This window comes from Arachis hypogaea, chromosome 11 (genome assembly GCF_003086295.3).
Source record: "Arachis hypogaea cultivar Tifrunner chromosome 11, arahy.Tifrunner.gnm2.J5K5, whole genome shotgun sequence".
Classification (NCBI taxonomy): Eukaryota; Viridiplantae; Streptophyta; class Magnoliopsida; order Fabales; family Fabaceae; genus Arachis; species Arachis hypogaea.
The window spans coordinates 144,102,283-144,121,655 of record NC_092046.1 but is presented as its reverse complement, the minus strand read 5'-3'; the positions used below and the strand labels follow the sequence as shown (position 1 = coordinate 144,121,655).

General features: G+C 34.2%; 2 protein-coding genes across 2 annotated transcripts in view; both read left to right on the top strand.

Annotated features, from left to right (window-relative positions):
- LOC112723245 (uncharacterized) overlaps positions 1–9,644 on the top strand; it is a 44,794-nt gene extending 35,150 nt beyond the window's left edge. The window contains 21 exon segments of the mRNA XM_025774509.2: positions 45–99; positions 244–374; positions 465–971; positions 1,069–1,872; positions 1,997–2,073; positions 3,065–3,518; positions 3,613–3,699; positions 3,836–3,991; positions 4,081–4,265; positions 4,759–5,129; positions 5,132–5,282; positions 5,534–5,711; positions 5,819–5,961; positions 6,043–6,169; positions 7,116–7,337; positions 7,604–7,760; positions 7,763–7,959; positions 8,355–8,513; positions 8,625–8,760; positions 8,763–8,911; positions 9,016–9,644. Coding sequence (XP_025630294.1) covers positions 45–99; positions 244–374; positions 465–971; positions 1,069–1,872; positions 1,997–2,073; positions 3,065–3,518; positions 3,613–3,699; positions 3,836–3,991; positions 4,081–4,265; positions 4,759–5,129; positions 5,132–5,282; positions 5,534–5,711; positions 5,819–5,961; positions 6,043–6,169; positions 7,116–7,337; positions 7,604–7,760; positions 7,763–7,959; positions 8,355–8,513; positions 8,625–8,760; positions 8,763–8,911; positions 9,016–9,450 — 4,881 coding nt within the window. The 3' untranslated portion in view covers positions 9,451–9,644.
- A 2,767-nt stretch (positions 9,645–12,411) lies between these two features.
- LOC112723244 (hydroxyproline O-galactosyltransferase GALT3-like) lies at positions 12,412–17,332 on the top strand. The gene is given in 9 exon segments (XM_029290323.2): positions 12,412–12,554; positions 13,655–14,476; positions 14,803–15,035; positions 15,127–15,402; positions 15,496–15,624; positions 15,723–15,815; positions 15,818–15,898; positions 16,003–16,110; positions 16,806–17,332. Coding segments are annotated over 8 exon segments (1,644 nt in total). The 5' UTR covers positions 12,412–12,554; positions 13,655–13,959; the 3' UTR covers positions 17,013–17,332.
- Positions 17,333–19,373: the final 2,041 nt, after the last annotated feature.

Below are 19,373 nucleotides of genomic sequence, written 5' to 3'. Positions count from 1 at the left end.
TGTGTATGTTATACTTATTATCATCATTGATAAATTTGTTACAGGCACCTGCTAAGTTGGAAGTAGAGGTTACCAATCTTGCTGCCAAAGCTGGAAAAGGTATGTCTTGAATGTGCACAGGTTTAGTTTATTTGATTAACAGTTAAATTTGCATATGCTAGTCTTTAATTCGATAGTGGGGTGTGTTTTCTTCCAACTGTGATTATTTTCCTTTTTCTTTGGCACTTGTGCATTATCATACAGGGGATGTGGTGGGTGCATTGTCTTTTCCTGTTGGACATGGGGCAAATATTCTAAGGAAGGTTGCTTCCACAAGAATGTTTCATCAGTCTTATGATGTTCAGAGTATTCGATCATATCCACTTAGTAAAATGGTTAGTTGCTATTACTTTATTGTTATGCAGGTGTCTTTTCAATAGTTAATTTTCTATAATTTTATTGCTTCTTTCCTGTTCACTTTGCAGGTCCAACACAGTAATGCTGAAGCAATAAACGAGGGATTCCTCTTTGTTTCAACTTCTTATTTTGAAAGAAACACAATTGCTAAGCATCAAAAAGACATGGAAAGTTTGAATGATGTTGACAGGGAAATAGGTTTTTGGGTAGGGCTTGGCCAAGAGGGTGAGTGGGAGAGCATTCGCTCATTGCTTCCACTTTCAGTGGTTCCAAAATCATTAGAGAATGAATACGTTGCTATGGAAGTTCTCATGAAAAATGGAAAGAAACATGTCATTTTTAGGGGTCTTGTTACAGTTGTGAATGATTCAGATGTTACATTGAATATTTTGACCTCACGTTCATCTCATGGTATTGACCCCTCACCTGGAGCGTACAGTTCTAATACTGTAGTGGAAGAGGTCTTTCAAAATCAGTACTATCAGCCATCATATGGTTGGAGTAACAATTGGCCATTGACAGAACATGATGCTCCTGGTCACTGGAGCACAAGGGACTTCTCGTACTCATCTAAGGTTTGTGTGTGTGTGTGTGTGTGATTTTTCTGCTAAGTGTTACTAACTTATTCTACCATCATTGTGCTTAAATCCTTTTATTTTTATCATTTTGCAGGACTTCTTTGAACCTCCACTTCCACCTGGGTGGAAATGGACATCAGGCTGGTCCATAGATAAGTTTCAGTATGTTGACAAGGAGGGGTGGGCATATGGGCCTGACCTTAAAAACTTACAATGGCCTCCTACTTCTTCAACATTTTCGACAAAATCATCTTCTGATGTTGTTCGTCGGAGACGTTGGATTCGTACTAGACAAAACTTTTCGGATCAAGGTAAAGAATACATACAAAGTGGTGCGAGTACCTTACACCCTGGTGCTTCTACTGTTTTACCTTTGAGAAGTACATCCAAGAACTCTAACCACTATTTGCAAGTTCAACCGAACTCCAACAGTTCTATGCCATCATACTCATGGGGATGTGCTGTAGCTGTTGGTTCAACTTACATGTATAGCAAAGACCAACCAGTGGATCAAAGTTCCAGACGTAATTCTGCAACATCCAATTGTTCAATGAATCTAAATGAGCTTGAGAAGAAGGATATACTTTTGTGCTGTAATCCCAGCAGCGGAAGCAAACAATTATGGCTTAGTGTGGGTATAGATGCGACAGTTCTTAATACTGAACTAAACGCTCCTGTTTATGATTGGAGAGTATCTGTCAACTCCCCTATTAAATTGGAGAATCGGCTTCCTTGCCCTGCTGAGTTTTCAATCTCTGAGAAAACAAAGGAAGGACACTGTGTAGAGCAGCATCAAGGTGTCGTATCTTCTCGGCAGAGTGTACATATCTATTCAGCTGATATTCGGAAACCTTTATACCTTACTCTGTTTGTGAAAGGAGGCTGGGTAATGGATAAGGTAATAGTTAACTTAGCTCTGCATATTCTTAAGATTATGATTAAGAATTCTGTTATCTGAAAGGGTTTTATTTTTCAATCATAATTGTTTTACCTTCATTTTCATTGTTGATACCTTCGTTCAGGATGCTATTCTTGTACTGGATCCTTCTTTCGCCAATCATATCTCATCTTTTTGGATGGTTCATCCAAAGAGTAGAAGGTATGTAATCAGATTTTTATATGTGACTTATTCTACTTGCACTATATTAACTACCTTCTGATAATCAAATAGTTTATTTATATTTTGTTAATTTTCTTGGTAGAGGTGAAATAATCGACCTTTGTCCTTTCAACATCCTTTTCATTATTATGAGATGTGGCTGTTAAATTGTTATACTTAATTTGTGTATGGAACTGGAAACGAAGGACACAACTAAGTAGTAATTGACTATTCTTGAAACTATGCATGCTTTATTTGCTAATGGACTATGTATGATTTTGACTTTGTTGTGTAACCTGAGAACTGAAGCAATTCTGCCACGCTTGTTTGTCTCATGCATCTCTTATTTATACAAGTTAAATATGGTAGTGAATTCTATCATACTCCAAGATCCGATCCGTTCATTAACATTCTGCTGCCAGGTTCATGCAAAAATCAGAACTCTATATCAACGTACAATGCCAATCCCTAGAACAATACCGAGTCAAGCCATCAAAATCCTATTGCCCTTATATTGGTTGCACTGCTTCATTGATATGAATTAACATTCTTTATACTATATTTTTTGTAGAATTAGATAATTTAATGTGTAAAATTATGAGATTATGCTGGGATGTTATTCTCTATGGTAGTATCAATGTAGTTCTAAGATGGATGCTTTTTTCTATGTTGTTGCAATGGATGACATGACAATTCTATATGAAACTTAAAAACTTATATGTCATTCATTCACTATAACACTATTTTTGGTGCTCTTTTTATATATTATAATAGATTGGAATTAATTTCTGGAGCTTGATGATCTCCGAGCAAACTTAAGTAGCTCTCATATTTTATGTTCCATTGGGTGTGTGTGTGTGTTCACGTGCTAATTTCAACTCTAATTATAAGCTGTACTTTACACATTGTTCAACAGAATTGTTGTTTACTCGAATCTATTCAGGATCCATTTTTATTTTAGCATCTGTCTTCTCTGATATCATATATGCAGGAGATTGCGCTTGAGCATTGAACTTGATATGGGTGAAACAAGTACCGCACCAAAAACCTTAAGACTTTTTGTTCCTTATTGGATTGTCAACGATTCTTCTTTACTGTTGGCATATCGTGTGGTGGATGTCGAAACTCTTGAAAATACAGAGGCAGACTCTGTCGTACTCTCTAGAGCAGCTAAGTCTGCCAGAACTGCCTTGAGAAATCCCATAAGCTCATTGGATAGGAGGCACTCTAATTCAAGGGGGAATCTACAAGTTCTTGAAGTAATTGAAGACAGCAGTCCATTCCCTAGCATGCTTTCTCCACAAGATTATGCTGGTCACAGTGGAGCTGCAATGTTTCAGTCTCAAAAGGATGCATACTTGTCACCGAGGGTGGGCCTTTCTGTTTCTCTCCGCCATTCTGAAATTTACAGTTCTGGGATTTCTCTGCTTGAACTGGAAAACAAGGTGATATTAATTAATGAAAAAATCAGGTGCTCCATCATTGTTTCAATGCGTTAATAACCCCTCAAGTTTAAAATTTTCATTAAAACTCTTGCAGGAAAGGATTGACGTAAAGGCTTTCAATTCTGATGGATCTTACTACAAACTTTCTGCATTGTTGAACATGACTTCAGACAGGACAAAGGTTAGATTGTCCGTACTGTTACTTTACTTTATCTTGTTATTATCATTGTTGGCTGCTATTGCATGTTAGGTGGTCAGTTTTCTGCCACACAGTATACTATTTGTATACGCAACTTACGTCGCTATTTGATGTTCAGGTGGTTCATTTCCAACCACACACAATCTTCATTAACAGGGTTGGGTGTAGTGTTTGCCTGCAACAATGTGACACACAGTCAGCTCTATGGATTCATCCCGATGATCCTCCAAAACCGTTTGGGTGGCAAACATCAGCCAAAGTTGAACTTTTGAAGGTATGTGTTTAACTTATTTTCAATTGGTCAGTCTGAATGACCTGCATTGCTTGTTTTTATATCTTACGTAGGATCCCCCTTTACTTTAGTTGCGTGTTGATGGCTACAAATGGAGTGCCCCATTTAGTGTTAGCTATGAAGGTGTAATGCGCATTAGCTTAAATAAAGAAGCTGGAGGCGATCCAATGCAACTAAGAGTAGCTGTCAGAACTGGTGCCAAGAAGTCACGCTTTGAAGTTATTTTTCGTGCAAATTCATTGAGAAGTCCATACAGGTTTTTATTCTCACTCTCCCTCTCCCTCCCTCCCTCCCTATGAATAATCATTTTTATGCAATTTTAAACATTGAAAGGAAAAAATAATAAACACATGGGTGTGACTTGTTCTCTAATTTCATATTTAGTTACGTATTAAAATTGAGTAGACCTTACTTAACCACAAAGGATAGTTTATCAGGGATGGGTTGCCCAAGGTTTTAGGAAGGCTGTAGACATCTTTTTTCTAGGCTATGTACAATATGCACACCATACGTTCAGGACTGGATATTTGAAGCATGCAGTCTGCGATACTGGAAATCTTGGGTTGCCCAGTAGCATATTAGAATTTAGTGGCCTTGCTCAATCCTAGACACAAGCTCAAGGGGGTGAGCGTAGCCTACCATTATAAAGGCTATCACGGCCATATCCCAAGTCAAGTAGGACTTCTAATACAGCCTTCTCATTCCTAGTGTTGGACATTTGACCATTCTTGTTTTGTGACTGTTGACAGAATTGAAAATCGCTCCATGTTCTTGCCCATTCGCTTTCGTCAAGTTGATGGGACAGCTGATTCTTGGCAGCTGCTGCTTCCCAATTCAGCTGCTTCATTTCTGTGGGAAGATCTTGGTAGGAGACGTTTATTGGAACTCTTTGAAGATGGCACTGACCCAATGAAATCACTAAAGTATGATATTGATGAAGTTGCTGATCACCAGCCGACCCAAACAGGAGATGGACCAACTAAAGCCATGCGTGTTACTATTTTAAAGGAAGAGAAAATCAACGTTGTTAAGATAAGTGATTGGATGCCCGAAACTGAACCTGCAGGAGTTCTTGGCAAAAGGCATTTATCAGCAATGAGTGAATCTCAAAAGCAACAACTAACGCTATTTCCAATTCTGAATTCCACATCAATTTTGATCTTGCTGAGCTTGGGATATCAATTATTGATCATACTCCTGAGGAAATTTTGTACCTTTCTGTCCAGAATCTTGTTCTGGCATATTCTACTGGTTTAGGATCTGGAATTAGCAGGTAAATTTTTTCGTTTCAGTTGTTTCTTACATTTTGGTTAGTCTTTGGGAATTGGTTATTTGTCTTCAATTTTTTAGTTTCTCAGGTTTTGTGGTGAAAATATAGTTTAAATCCACTATCAGTCAACCAATACAACGTGCTAACCAGGATTTAAATCAACTATACAAGGCTTTTTTTAATTTTTTTTGGGACTGGTTTTCCATTATCTAGTCATTTAAATTTTTGTAAATACAATTTATGTCTTGTTCCAGATTCAAACTCAGAATGGGTGGGTTACAAGTTGACAACCAATTGCCATTAACTCCAATGCCAGTTCTCTTCAGACCACAGAGACTTGTGGCAGAAATTGATTATATCCTGAAATTTTCAGTGACGATGCAATCAGATGGATCATTGGATCTGTGTGTATATCCTTACATTGGTCTTCATGTGAGCATTGCCATGTTATAATTATTATTCAGCAAACTGTATGCCGAATTCCATTTTATTATTATGAGACTCTAATTTTTTTTTTTTTACTGATTTCTTTTAAACAGGGGCCAGAAGGTTCTGCCTTTTTAATAAACATTCATGAACCAATTATTTGGCGCCTACATGAAATGATTCAAGTGGTGAAGCTTGGTAGGCTGACTGATTCTCAAACTACTGCTGCATCAGTTGATCCAATCATTCAAATTGGGTATGCAGGAATCTCTTTTCAAATTGTATTTTTTTGTGTTGTGTTTCTGGGAAATGAATATGATATTGCCTTCAATTACAGTGTCCTTAATATTTCGGAAATTCGATTCAAAGTGTCAATGACTATGTCACCAAGTCAAAGGCCAAGAGGTGTGCTTGGTTTCTGGGCATCCTTGATGACTGCATTGGGTAACATGGAAAATATGCCAGTAAGCATTAACAGTTTTTTCTCTAGTTTCTAGTCAGCCTTAAGTAAAATTGTCCTAGTTATAAATGTGTACTCCTCTTCTATCAAAATAATTTATTATCTATTATCTATTACATATATTATGAGGATTCTCCTTTCTTGGTGTCAAATATGTATTTTTTAAAAGAAAAAATCCCCACTCTTCATATTTAATTATTCCTCTCCTTATAAAATATTTTTTTCAATGGACTCAAGCCCAAAACCATAGGTTGCGTTTTCATTTCTAGTGTTTTCTGTTTTTCGGATTTTGGGAAGGAAAAAGTGAAAACAGTAAAAACAATAAAATCCTGTTTTCTGTTTTCACCTCCTGTTTTCACTTTTTCCTTCACAAAATCCAGAAAACAGAAAAACACTGAAAATGAAAACGCAAATCAAACGCATCCTAATGTATTTAGCTTCTTGACCAATCCTATATTAGTTATTAGGGTTAAGTACGATTTTGGTTCCTAAAGTATATGCCGAAAATTTTTTTCGTCCCCAACTTTTTTTGTATACAAAATCGTCCCTAAGGTTTAAAACCAAGTGTTAAAATCGTCTTTTTTACTTAAATCTTAAAATTTTGGATAAATTACCCATAACAAAAAAATTATAAAATAAAAAAAAAGGAAAAATAAGAAGAGTGCTTATGCTCCTGTGAAGGAAAAGGGAAGAAGAAGAAAAGCTATCCACGATCCCCTCTGCCTCCGCTTCCACCGCCAAAAATTGAAAACCAAGTTAAACCATAAGGACGATTTTAAAACCAAGTTAAACTTTAGGGACCATTTTGTATACAAAAAAAGGTTGGGCCGAAAAAGAATTTTTACCTATACCTTAAAACCAAAATTATACTTAACCCTAGTTATTATTGATTATTTTTAATATATATTGATAATCCGCTAATAATAATAATAATAATACTCCTCAACCAGGTGAAGATAAACCAGAAGTTTCATGAGAATGTGTGCATGAGGCAGAGTTCAATGATTAGTATGGCTGTATCAAATATCAGGAAGGATCTTCTAGGCCAACCACTTCAGCTTCTCTCAGGTGTTGATATATTGGGCAATGCAAGTAGTGCACTTGGACACATGAGTAAAGGAGTTGCTGCATTGTCTATGGATAAGAAGTTCATTCAAAGTCGGATGAGACAGGTTCAATTTACACTTGATTATTGTATGTTTAATCTGAAGGTTGTAACTTCACTAGAAAATTAATCTTTTACAATAGAAAACATGTTGACTACTTCACTGCAATATTTTTCCTGTTTCTTCTTTTATATTTAGGAGGATTCCCCATCATCCGTATCTTATGAAATTTCTTTCTGTTTCTTTCAATAAGATTCCTTTTCTATATGTCATGGCATGTGCACTGGTTTGTTATGATGCTGATGCCTATGGTTAATGTAAATGTGTGGCAGGAAAGCAAAGGTGTGGAGGATTTTGGGGATGTTTTAAGAGAGGGAGGCGGGGCATTAGCTAAAGGTTTGTTCAGAGGGGTAACTGGTATTTTGACAAAGCCTCTTGAAGGTGCAAAATCTTCTGGCGTTGAGGGTTTTGTTCAGGGTGTTGGGAAGGGATTATAGGGGCAGCAGCACAACCAGTTAGTGGAGTTCTAGATCTTCTGTCAAAAACGACAGAAGGTGCCAATGCTATGAGAATGAAAATTGCATCCGCTATAACATCTGAAGAACAACTTCTCCGGAGGAGACTGCCACGCGTTATAGGTGGGGATAATTTGCTTAGACTATATGATGAGTACAAAGCTCAAGGACAGGTATGATAGGTTTTACTTGCTAAGGATACAACTAAATCAATCAGTTCACTACATTCATGTACACCTAAGTTTTGTTTTTTTTTTTTTTTTTTTCATGTTCAAATGGTTTGTTTAATTGGGTTATTGAGAATTTAGTAAGAGTTCATTTTTCCTTTTTCTTCTTATATCTCGCCTATTACCAAGGCATAAGCCTTGTCTCCAACATTTAGGAAAGCTTCAATTTTGTCCCAAATGTTTTCTTATTTTCTTTTATGCTTTTGTCCTTATGCTTTCATTTTCCCCGTCCCATAAGCAAAATCTAACTTATAAACAAAGCTTATCCCTCCTTCCCCCCAATATTAACCTTCCTCTGGGTGCCCAGTTTGTGAACGATTGCCATATGCTGTATTGTGTAGGTCATATTGCAGTTGGCAGAATCAGGCTCATTTTTCAGCCAGGTTGATCTTTTTAAAGTTCGAGGAAAGTTCGCCTTAACTGATGCTTATGAAGATCACTTCATGCTTCGAAAAGGGAAGATTCTCATGATCACTCATCGACGATTGATACTATTGCAAGTACGTATCCATGATCGACAAGAGTGAATAAAAACCCACCATATTCTTGAATGATTCCCACTTATGTTACTACCTTCACTTATTTCTTACCATTTTCATTGTCATTTTCAGCAACCATCCAATGTTATCGGTCAGAGGAAGTTCATCCCAGCAAGGGATCCGTGTTCAATACAGTGGGATATACGGTGGGACGACCTTGCTACGATGGAACTTACTCATGGTAAAAAGGACAACCCCAAATCCCCTCCAACCGTCTCATTTTGTATTTGAAGTCTAGAACATTAGATACCAAAGAAAACGTTCGCATTGTAAAATGCATCCCTGAATCCCATCAAGCTCTTGAAGTTTACTCTTCAATAGATCGTGCATTTCACACTTATGGTCCAGGGGCATCAAAGGTAACATGAATTTCATCTCTGGATTCTTGTCATTGTTCCAATGTTTACGCACAGCACAATATTACTCGGTTTTGTGATTTGATTCTTTTGCACGATATTCTCAGGTAACACTGGCAAAGAATGCGAAAAAGCCTTATTCTCCGCATGTTGAGGGCTCTAAATTTGATTTAACACTGAAAGAGGTGACGCCTGGATCAACTCCGTCTCTTCAATCTTTGGAAGCAGCAGTTCCCGTCGCTATAGCTGAGTTTTTGCTCTACATTCAGCATAATCGATCAAAAACCCTTCTCTCAAACTGCATCCCCAAACCCTCTATTCACAAAGTTATTCGTATCACAGTCGTCCTCCTCATTCTTACATTCATTCAATACAAGAGAGAGATATATATGAGCCCAGTTCCCCTTCAGCTTAAGAGGTGGATCATCTCAGAAGTTGACTTGGTGAGGACCTGTTTGCTGAAGAATGAGTTCTTCCGACTGGTGAGGTATTTGAGGTGGCAGCTTTTTTCCCTCGGATCTCACTGCTCTGCCATAGCATAATGTCCAGCAATTATTGTATTTTATTATAGATCGAAATAGTTTACGCTGTACATATATACATATATATATATATAATCATAGCTCTGATAGTAATAGGAGATACCGATAGCTTATTGAGAAACAAAATTATTTCTTGCTGCATAGAATTAATCATTCATAGCAAATACATAAAAGCTTATTACCCCAAAATAAAATATGATAGCCAAGTATAGAATCATACATGCTGCAATTAGATTAGCGAGGGGGAAACTACTGGCAAATAAATTTGTTTATCAATGATGCTGATAATCTTTTGTGTTTGGAAAATGAATTCGTCCGAGTATGTTCGATGATACAAATTGACTACGTGCGGGATATTTATCTGTTTTCTCTTGTGATAGCAAAAGATGCACTAAACTATTTTGGGTGGTGGAAGAAGAAGAAACTTCTCTACATACCCAGGATATTAAAGTTTTATTATGAGTAAAATTTATTTACACCAACTGTCTATGAAAATTAAATTCTATTACAAATAGAAGTAAATACTAAATTGATTCGAAAGATTTTGGTGTGGACAAAATGAACTGATTTTTGTTATTGACAATAATTATGAAAGATTTTAAAATTTGACAAAATCACCCAATCATGAAAGGTGATGTCACAGCGAATGGAAAACTATGTGCTGTGAAAGAGGGTCCGATGATGGTAGAGAGTTCGGCGCATCTTCTTCATGTTCGTTGCTACGTCTCCTTCTGCCATGGCAGCTAAAGAAGACCGCCATGACACGTCGCTGCACCTCGCCGTGTTCTTCGTGTTCGATGCTTCTTCAGCACGCCGTTGCGTCCCCTTCCACCATGGTAGTATCTCATCATATTCTCGTGTTTGCCACTTCTTTTCACGGTGCGTCTCTTCCGCGTTCCCTCCGTCATGGTAGCACCTAGTCATTGCGTCCCCTTCCGCCATAGCAAAGAAGTTTAGGAGCTATTTTGTCAATAGCAAAAGTCAGGTACTATTTTGTCAGCGCAAAATCTTCGAGTACCATTTAGTATTGCCTCTACAAAGTATATACACCGTTAAAGTTGCAAATTATTAACAAACCATTTTCTAGTTATCTTTGCTGGTTACCTCTTAAATACGATGTTAACAGTGTTATTCCTTCTTAAACGTGGATTGAATCACTGCGGTTTTAATTATTTTTTTTTAGTTATTTGATAACAAAATATCCATAACTCTACAAATAATCATGGGAAAAAAAGAAAAATACTAAAGTGTTAATTGATTGTGAAAAGAATATGCTAGAATGAATTTTAGGGTTATAACCAGAATATATTTTTGTAAGATATATAACCCATAATCATATCAATTAGACAATAAAGCTAGGCACTCAAGTTTTTTTTAAACCAGGTCTCAACAATCCCATTGCATATGTATATGCATGCTTCTTCTTCTTTTTTTTTTTTTCTTTTTCTTTTCATTATCGTCGTCATCATCTTTTTTTTTTTTTCTTCAAGTCTTTCTTTTTCTTTGTTTGATTTATTCCCTCCTTTTTCCTTCTCATCCTCCTTCATTATTATCGTCGTCGTCGTCTTCATCTTCTTCTTCTCCTATATTTTCAGAAAATTAGAGTACAGAAATTTTGATTCACAGAGTAAAATATTTTAATGCACAACACATAAATATTTAAATGGTCATATGTTAATATATTGACACACAACTAACAAAATACATACAACGCAGAAATTTTGGTACACAACACAATTTTAAAAGACTACATATTCAAAACATTAACACCAACCAACAATATACATACAACACAAATTTTTACGCATAACACATAAATTTTGATGCATAACAAAAAAGTTGATGAACCACATGTTCAGAATATTGACTCATCCAGCCAATAAATTATATTTGTAACAAAAATTTATGTGTATGTGCAAAATTTATGTGCTATGTGTACAAATTTCTATGTTATATTAATAAAGTTTTTGCTGTATGTAAAAATTTTTGTGTTATGTATTAATTTTTTATGAGAAAAGTCATTAAGTTTGTGTACTTTTTAACGAAAACTTTTTTGTTGAAGAAGTGCTAAAAAAGAAAAAGCGATAATGAATACTTGTGTTTCTTTTGTTAAATTTGTGCTAACTTGATTGGATTTGGCTAAAAAAAATCTTATACTCTTTTATGTATTAGATAAACTAATTGAAGTCTCACCAAATATAAAATAAAAAGCATTCAGATAACTAACTATGATTAGATGATTAATCATATATGGCATTGATTTTTTTTTTAGAATTTATGTTTTATTAATTTTTTTAAATATATTTTTTAAATTTAAATTTTGTAAAACCAACTAAATAGACTTATAGATAAAAACGCTATAAATATTTCGAAGAAGATAGATTCATAAAAAAAGTTGTATTTGTTAAAAATTTAAATCAATGAAAGAATTTGAAAATTTTGATATAATAGCTCTATGGAAGAGATTAATAATTTAAATAATATATCTATTTTTTTATTAAAAAAATTTTTATTACTCAATTAAAAAATAAATAATACTAATATAAATTATAAACAGAGAAAAAAACATAATATTGATAGATTTAGGAGGATAAAAAGGAGAAGGCTTATAAATACAAAACACCACCACCAAACACTTGTACAAGTCGATCGTGTAGGAATATACAAATGTTTATGTTAATCTTCTCAGATCAGATATTGCAGGTTTAATTTTTGTTTTTTCATGTAATCAAACATTAATTAGTTTTAGTTCCATACTCATACCGGTCTCAACTGTCACTCAGACGACCAAAAATAGTGTGGGGAAAAACTGTCCCTATTCACCAAATAATTATTACCTACCTAATTGCGTTGTGTTTTGTTACCGACAACGACCGCGCACCGCACATCCCTTGCCGGCGTTAGCTTAGATTCCGACCAAATCATGGTACTACTTTAGCTTAGTTTTAGTCTTTTACTATATTCAAGTACATGCTACAGAAAATAATGAGAAATAAATAAGGGCTTTTGAAAATTGCAACTGATGTTTTTCACCTTCACTCTCATTCTCATACCTCATACTCACCTTCTCTGACGCAACTTCGCAGCTTCAACTCAATTCAATGGTGAGTCACCACTGAGTTTCTGGGTGAATTCTTCTTCAACTTCAAATCTTTTATTCTTCCTTCCTTTCGATTCTGCTTATGCTCCTTCTCTCTGTCTCTCTCTCGTCCAGATGCGATTTTTCTTCTTTCCTTTTTCTTTCTGGTGCCGAAGATAGTCTTGATATTTTTTTTTTTTTTTTTACCAAAGATAGGAGACTCGAACCCGCAACCTCTTAATTTAAGAGTATGGAGAGACTATGCCGTTTGAGCTATAACTTATTGGCTGTCTTGATATTTGAAATGTGTAGATTTGTAGTTGACATACTATAACCGTATTGCGGGTTTTGCGCTTTACTAACTTTACTAAGAAAAAATCCGATATTCAATTATTCATGCCCAAAAAGTTAATTTGAATTGGGTCTGTACACATAGGAACTCAAATATTGGTAGCCTTTACTTTACTTCCATTTAACATTTTGCAACATGAATATGTATGTGTAGGTTAACTTACATGTAGCCCTACATTGGACAAAAAGAAACTGAAGTGTCAAACTGGGTCAATTAAGATTCAAAACATTCAATAATCTGAATTCTGTCCACTGTTGCCTAGGAAATTAGTTACTATTAGTGTAAGTTGTGTTTATACTTTAGAATACATTTTCAGCATTTGAATAGGTTTCTTTATAACTATTTATATGCCTCTTTCTATTAGTTTAAGCTTTTTGATAAGTGGTTTTATGACATGATATAAAGTTTATATGACCAAAACTCAGGAATTCAATCCTTGTTGACCCCTAAAAGAAAATTTCAACATAAGGCAAACGAAAGAGAAGGAAAGTCTAGAGTTCAGGGAGAGTGGTTTCATGACACTCTCATGTGCATAAGCTCATGTACCATGCCTTATTATGGTATTTGATCTTTGAGATGAGGTGTGAATATTGAAATTGTTGACATGACATCTTTTCCATTACTGTCATGCAAAGGGCATGTAATGAGGGCTAGTCAGAGTTCAGCCTGATCACTGGTTCTTTGCTATGCATGTGACTTGAACTCTATAAATTAGTTGGTGTGACTCTTTTAATAATCTTGTAGTCAAAGTTATTTGATTTATGTGTCTACAGAAACGGCTACATTTAATTCAAGGTTTGCTGAAAATGAAGAAGTGGTATGGAGGCTTGTTGATCATGACTCTAGTTATGATGTTGGTTTTCCTGTACGGGTATAAAGGATTTCAGCCACAGAAACAGTCAGCAAAACAATCAGCATATAATTTCTTTCATAACCAACAGGTAGTAGATGATTATGTTAACGGTGGTAGCAGTGCTCCTCCTGTTAACTCATCTAAGGTGGACAGAAAAGAGTACCGCTGGTACCAAGAGAAAGGCCACATTTGATTCATGTCGACGGGCTTGATGATCTGTATGGCATGAAAAATTTAACTGAAAGAGAGATGAATACTGTGATTGTATGGTCTTACTTGCATTCCTTGCTTTCGAGGTCGGATGCGCTGCCTGAAACTGCTCAAGGAGTTAAAGAAGCTTCTGTAACATGGAAAAAACTGCTGTCTATGGTTGAAGAAGACAAAGTTTCTAGGATTAATAATACAGAAAGCCCAGAAAATCAAAACTGCCCATTCTCTGTGACCACATTTGGTAAGACAATATCAGGCAGTGGAATCACTCTCGAGCTCCCTTGCGGTTTGGTTGAAGATTCTTCTATTACAATTATTGGCATCCCTAATGGGAATAGCAGCTTTCAAATTGACCTTATTGGACAAGAGCTTGAAGAGAAGCCAAATCCTCCAATCATCTTATATTACAACATAAGAGTTCCTCAAGATAACATGACTGAGGAACCATATATAGTTCAAAATACATGGACTAGTAATTTTGGGTGGGGAAAAGAGGAAAGGTGTCCTGCTCGCGGTTCTGCTAACCAGAAAGGTACATTTCGTAAGATGTTTTTTTATTATCAAGAAGTTTTCACCATTAAATAATGATCCATTATAGACCTTTAATTGTTAAATAATTATGTTCACCTTGGAAATATAGTAAATAAGAAGCATTTTTAACTACCTGGACAGTATAATGTTCATAGATGACTTTTCCATCCATCAGTAGGCTACAGCTCCAGTTGCAATTCTTACACACGAAGTTTGTAACACTCCAATCATATAAAACCAGTGTCTTTTTAATTTCCTTTGCTATTATGCAATATCTTAAGTTTGAGGCTTGCAGAAAATTCTAAATCATATTACTGTATCTTGTAGTTGATGGATTTGCTCTCTGCAATGTACAAGTCGGAAGTAACAACGAAGACAATGTAAATGTGGGTCAACCTACTAGTGATATAACTGCTAATGTTTCCTCAGAAAGTGCACATAGAACTGGTAATTTCCCCTTTGCTGAGGGGAATCCTTTCACTGCCACATTGTGGGTTGGTTCAGAGGGATTTCATATGACTGTTAATGGAAGGCATGAAACTTCTTTTGCGTACAGGGAGGTAAGGTATGGGAGGAGTGATGCTACTGAAAAAACATTTTCTTTTTTAAGAGAAGAATTATTATTCCAACCTTAGACTTTTTGTGATGCAGAAGCTTGAACCATGGCTAGTCAACAATGTTAAAGTAGCAGGCAGCCTAAATCTCTTATCTGTCCTGGCAAAAGGCTTACCCGTTATGGAAGATAGCGATTTAGTTGATGTTGATAAATTGAAGGCTCCTTCTATCACCAGGAAAAAGCTTGTTTTGTTGATTGGAGTGTTCTCTACTGGAAATAACTTTGAGCGCCGAATGGCGCTGAGGAGGTCTTGGATGCAATATGAGGCTGTACGTTCTGGAGAAGTTGCTGTCCGATTTTTCATTGGGCTTGTAAGTGATGCATTTATTTAACACTTGCCAAAGTAAATCTATACATTTTGATAAAAATCTCCTAGGTAACATTCATTATCTATCTGAATGCAGCACAAAAACAATAGAGTTAACTTTGAGTTGTGGAGTGAATCTCAAGCATATGGGGATATTCAATTAATGCCATTTGTTGATTATTATAGTTTGATTACTTTGAAGACAATTGCAATTTGCATTATGGGGGTAAGTAGAGCTACTTGATATATCCATCTTGCTCTATCTTCTTTTGGTCTTTACTTTCTATAAGCTACTTGATATATGTTTTGGTATTAAACATGCAGACTAAAGTCATGCCATCTAAATACATCATGAAAACAGATGATGATGCTTTTGTTAGGATAGATGAAGTGCTTTCTAGCCTCAAAGGAAAGCCATCAATGGTCTTTTGTTCGGCCTCATCTCTTCTAAATCGTCACCTGAGAGGGATAAAGAAAGCAAATGGTACATCAGTGAGAAGGTATTGACCTCTGCATGTTGCTACTAATAAATTACATTAGCAGTTTCCCCTCCAAGTTTTTTTTGGGTTTATTTATCTATTTGTTTTTGTTACTATTGTTTCAGGAATGGCCATATGATACATACCCACCATGGGCTCATGGTCCTGGCTATGTAATCTCCCGAGACATAGCGAAATTCATTGTCAATGGCCACCAGGAAAGAAAACTCCAGGTTAGAAGTTCTGTTTACCATGATGGAATGGAAACTTAAAAGCTTATATGCTCATTGAGTTACTGTAGAATCTTTCATTCTTTTGCATAGTAAAAGGATATGCTTCTTAAGGTTTTTTTTTTTCCATGGACGTGTTAAATGGTTGCCATCTTCTTAAATTTAAGGATTAAGTAAAAACTTAAGCATACATCACCAAGGACTTACTTCTCTAAAATCAAATGGAGCTTAAAATTGATTTAAACTCTAAACTAGATTCAGGTTGTTAGCATTCATGATAGTAACTCAAAAATAAAAATGAGATTCAGATTTCAGATGTTATTGTTTCTGTGAATGTACTATGGAAAATGTCTATTTATAGGCCAATAATACAATCTGATCCTAATGATGAAATTAACCTAATATCAAACTAAATAAATAAAAATTAATAGGAGATATACCTAAATTCTATATAAATTTATAATATCCTAAATATATTCTAGCACAGGTGAATTTGTGAAAATCGTCATCATTGTATATTGTATTGTTTAAGTTGTGTACTTGTGTTCAAGAGGTTATTCTTCTATTACATCACTCAATATATCTTATCAAATACAAAATAAATTTGTATAATTTCTTCTTCCAAACACTTTATTTAATGTAAGAGTGTCTTCATTTAACTAACTGCCCAAAGTTTTTTTATATATGTTTATTCTTAGCTCTTTAAATTAGAAGATGTTGCCATGGGAATATGGATTGAACAATTCAAGAATGGTGGCAAAGAAGTTCATTATGAAAATGATGAGAGGTTTTACAATGTTGGATGTGAATCAAATTATGTACTTGCCCATTATCAAAGCCCACGGTTGGTGCTGTGCCTTTGGGATAAACTGCAAACAGAACATCAACCAAGATGCTGTGAGTAGAATATAGTACATAGTTACCAATCTTTCTTTTGGTTACTCATGAATCTGAGGTTTGAGCTTATTTAAATTTTTAAGATATATGAGTGTTTGTCAGTGTTACCTTTAATCATATTAGATGTATTTTGTATCATATAATTCATTGATTTATTCATTGGAAACACTCATTTTTTCCTAAAAGAGAAGTAGATTTTTGACTTGAAATTAATTTTCTTTTGATGTGTTGTGGCATTCTTGTATTGGATATTGTTGGATATTTATATCACAAGTGTATCCATTAAAGGGCAAGAAAAAGATAGAGTTTATCAAATCAATGATTTTAACTAAGAATTTTCATATTTTAATTACGTGTATGAGTAAACTTGTTTGTTTGTATATGGAATGCTTTAAACTTGTGTGAACATGATAGAAGTTTCCAAAACAGATGTGATACATAGGATTAGAAACAGATTAATACAACCGATTAGGGTATGAAAATAAAATTGTTAATCCAATCTAATTTAAATTAAAAATTGATCAAAATAATATTAATTTAGATTAGATAAAAAAATCTAGGAGACCAGCAATTTTTTGTCAATTAAATCAAAAAAAATGAGTGATCACATTAGATGTAATTCAACATTAAAGATTATTGATGTCAATTGATGGTTACAAATACAAAATTGCTAGCTTCTAGCATCTCAAATTTTATTTTTTAACTCGAATAAATCGATCAAATTCAAAATTAATAGTTTGATCAATTAAATTAAATTTAAAAATAAAATCAAACAACTCGGTCTAAATTATAACAAATTATATATTTTATATCGAATATTTATTTTTTAAGTCGATTTAAATCGCATCACAAATACCCCTACAAACATCAAAATTAATAGTGGTGCTTTTATTTTCCTTATTCAAACCTCATGAATGATGAATGGCTTCCATTTCCATTTTAGTATTCAAATATTTTAAATTATAAAGCTATACCACACTGATGATTGATTACTATCCTGTGGGACAAAAATCCAAACCAAAAGTAAATAGACTACTTATGTTTTCACTTTGCGTATCTTATTTAAGTATTGGTAACAATTATTCAAACATTGAAAGCTGCTAAATAGATTTTTGGCTTCAAATTATTGGTAACCATCTCTTAATTAAAATAGTTGGTAGTCATAACATTTAGAAAATTTGGAATTTTCTTCTAATAAGGTCTCTTTACGCAACCTGGTTTTAAATAAAAGTGCCACGCGTACCACCAAAGGAAAGGTACTTTGATGAATAAAGCTATAGCTTTTAGCCATAATAAATAATAACATTGAAATTGAAGCAGAAATATATGAATAGAATTGCATTGAATTGAATTGAACCCAATGCTCCCTCCACTTCTATAGTGCAGGAATATTGGGAAGCAATTTCTTTTTCTGTTCACCTTTCTTGGGCATCTTATCCATTATGGTTACACGTTAGTTTCATTTATTTAGATAACATACTAAAATAAGTTCCAAGATATTTATCATTTAACCTTTATTGTGTGGATTACATCATTATTTCTTTAGGCATGGGCAAATGGCTAATTATTGATATTATTTTACTTAATTTAATTTCAATTATGAAAAATAATTGAATTTACCTATACTGCTATATATACGAGATAGATAGACACTGTAAAACGTGTTTAAGGTTAAAAAGATGTGTTTATATTATATTATTGTGTTTCTTTCAAGAATGCATCCATGACCATGATATATAATATTATTGGCCATTGCTTAGTTATATATTTATTTAATATTACGTGAATGATATGGTATCCAACACAAGTACGCAGTGGAATTCCAACGCTAATGTACAACCATAGCTTTTTTATCTTATAGGGAAAATATTCTATATCATAAAAACCATTCATGTTATTTAATTAGCCGTATTTGAGAAATTTCCTTAAATTTATTAAAGGTATTTCCACCTTTAAGTTCAATACGCTAGGAATATCCCTTCAATAATTTTTGGATTTATATCACATTAAAGGGTAATAATAATGTTATTTTATTTTTAATAACATGATTTTATATATAATTTTTTATATTATATTTTTAGATGAATTTAATAATAAAAAGAAATGATATTATTAAATAAAAATAATGGAAAAACATAAAAAGAACATGATAGCCAATTATTAAAACATTTTATTTAATATTCAATGCTACAATTATGTTTGTTCCTATGAATTTGTGGTCTAGTTATTTATTTATAATTTATTAAGTAATTTAGATTGATAAAAAAAAGGTTGCTTCACTGATGAGTCATGAGTTAAATGATATCCATTTTTTTTTCTATCAACAATTATATAAATATTCAAATGATTTAAGGAACCAACTCCATACA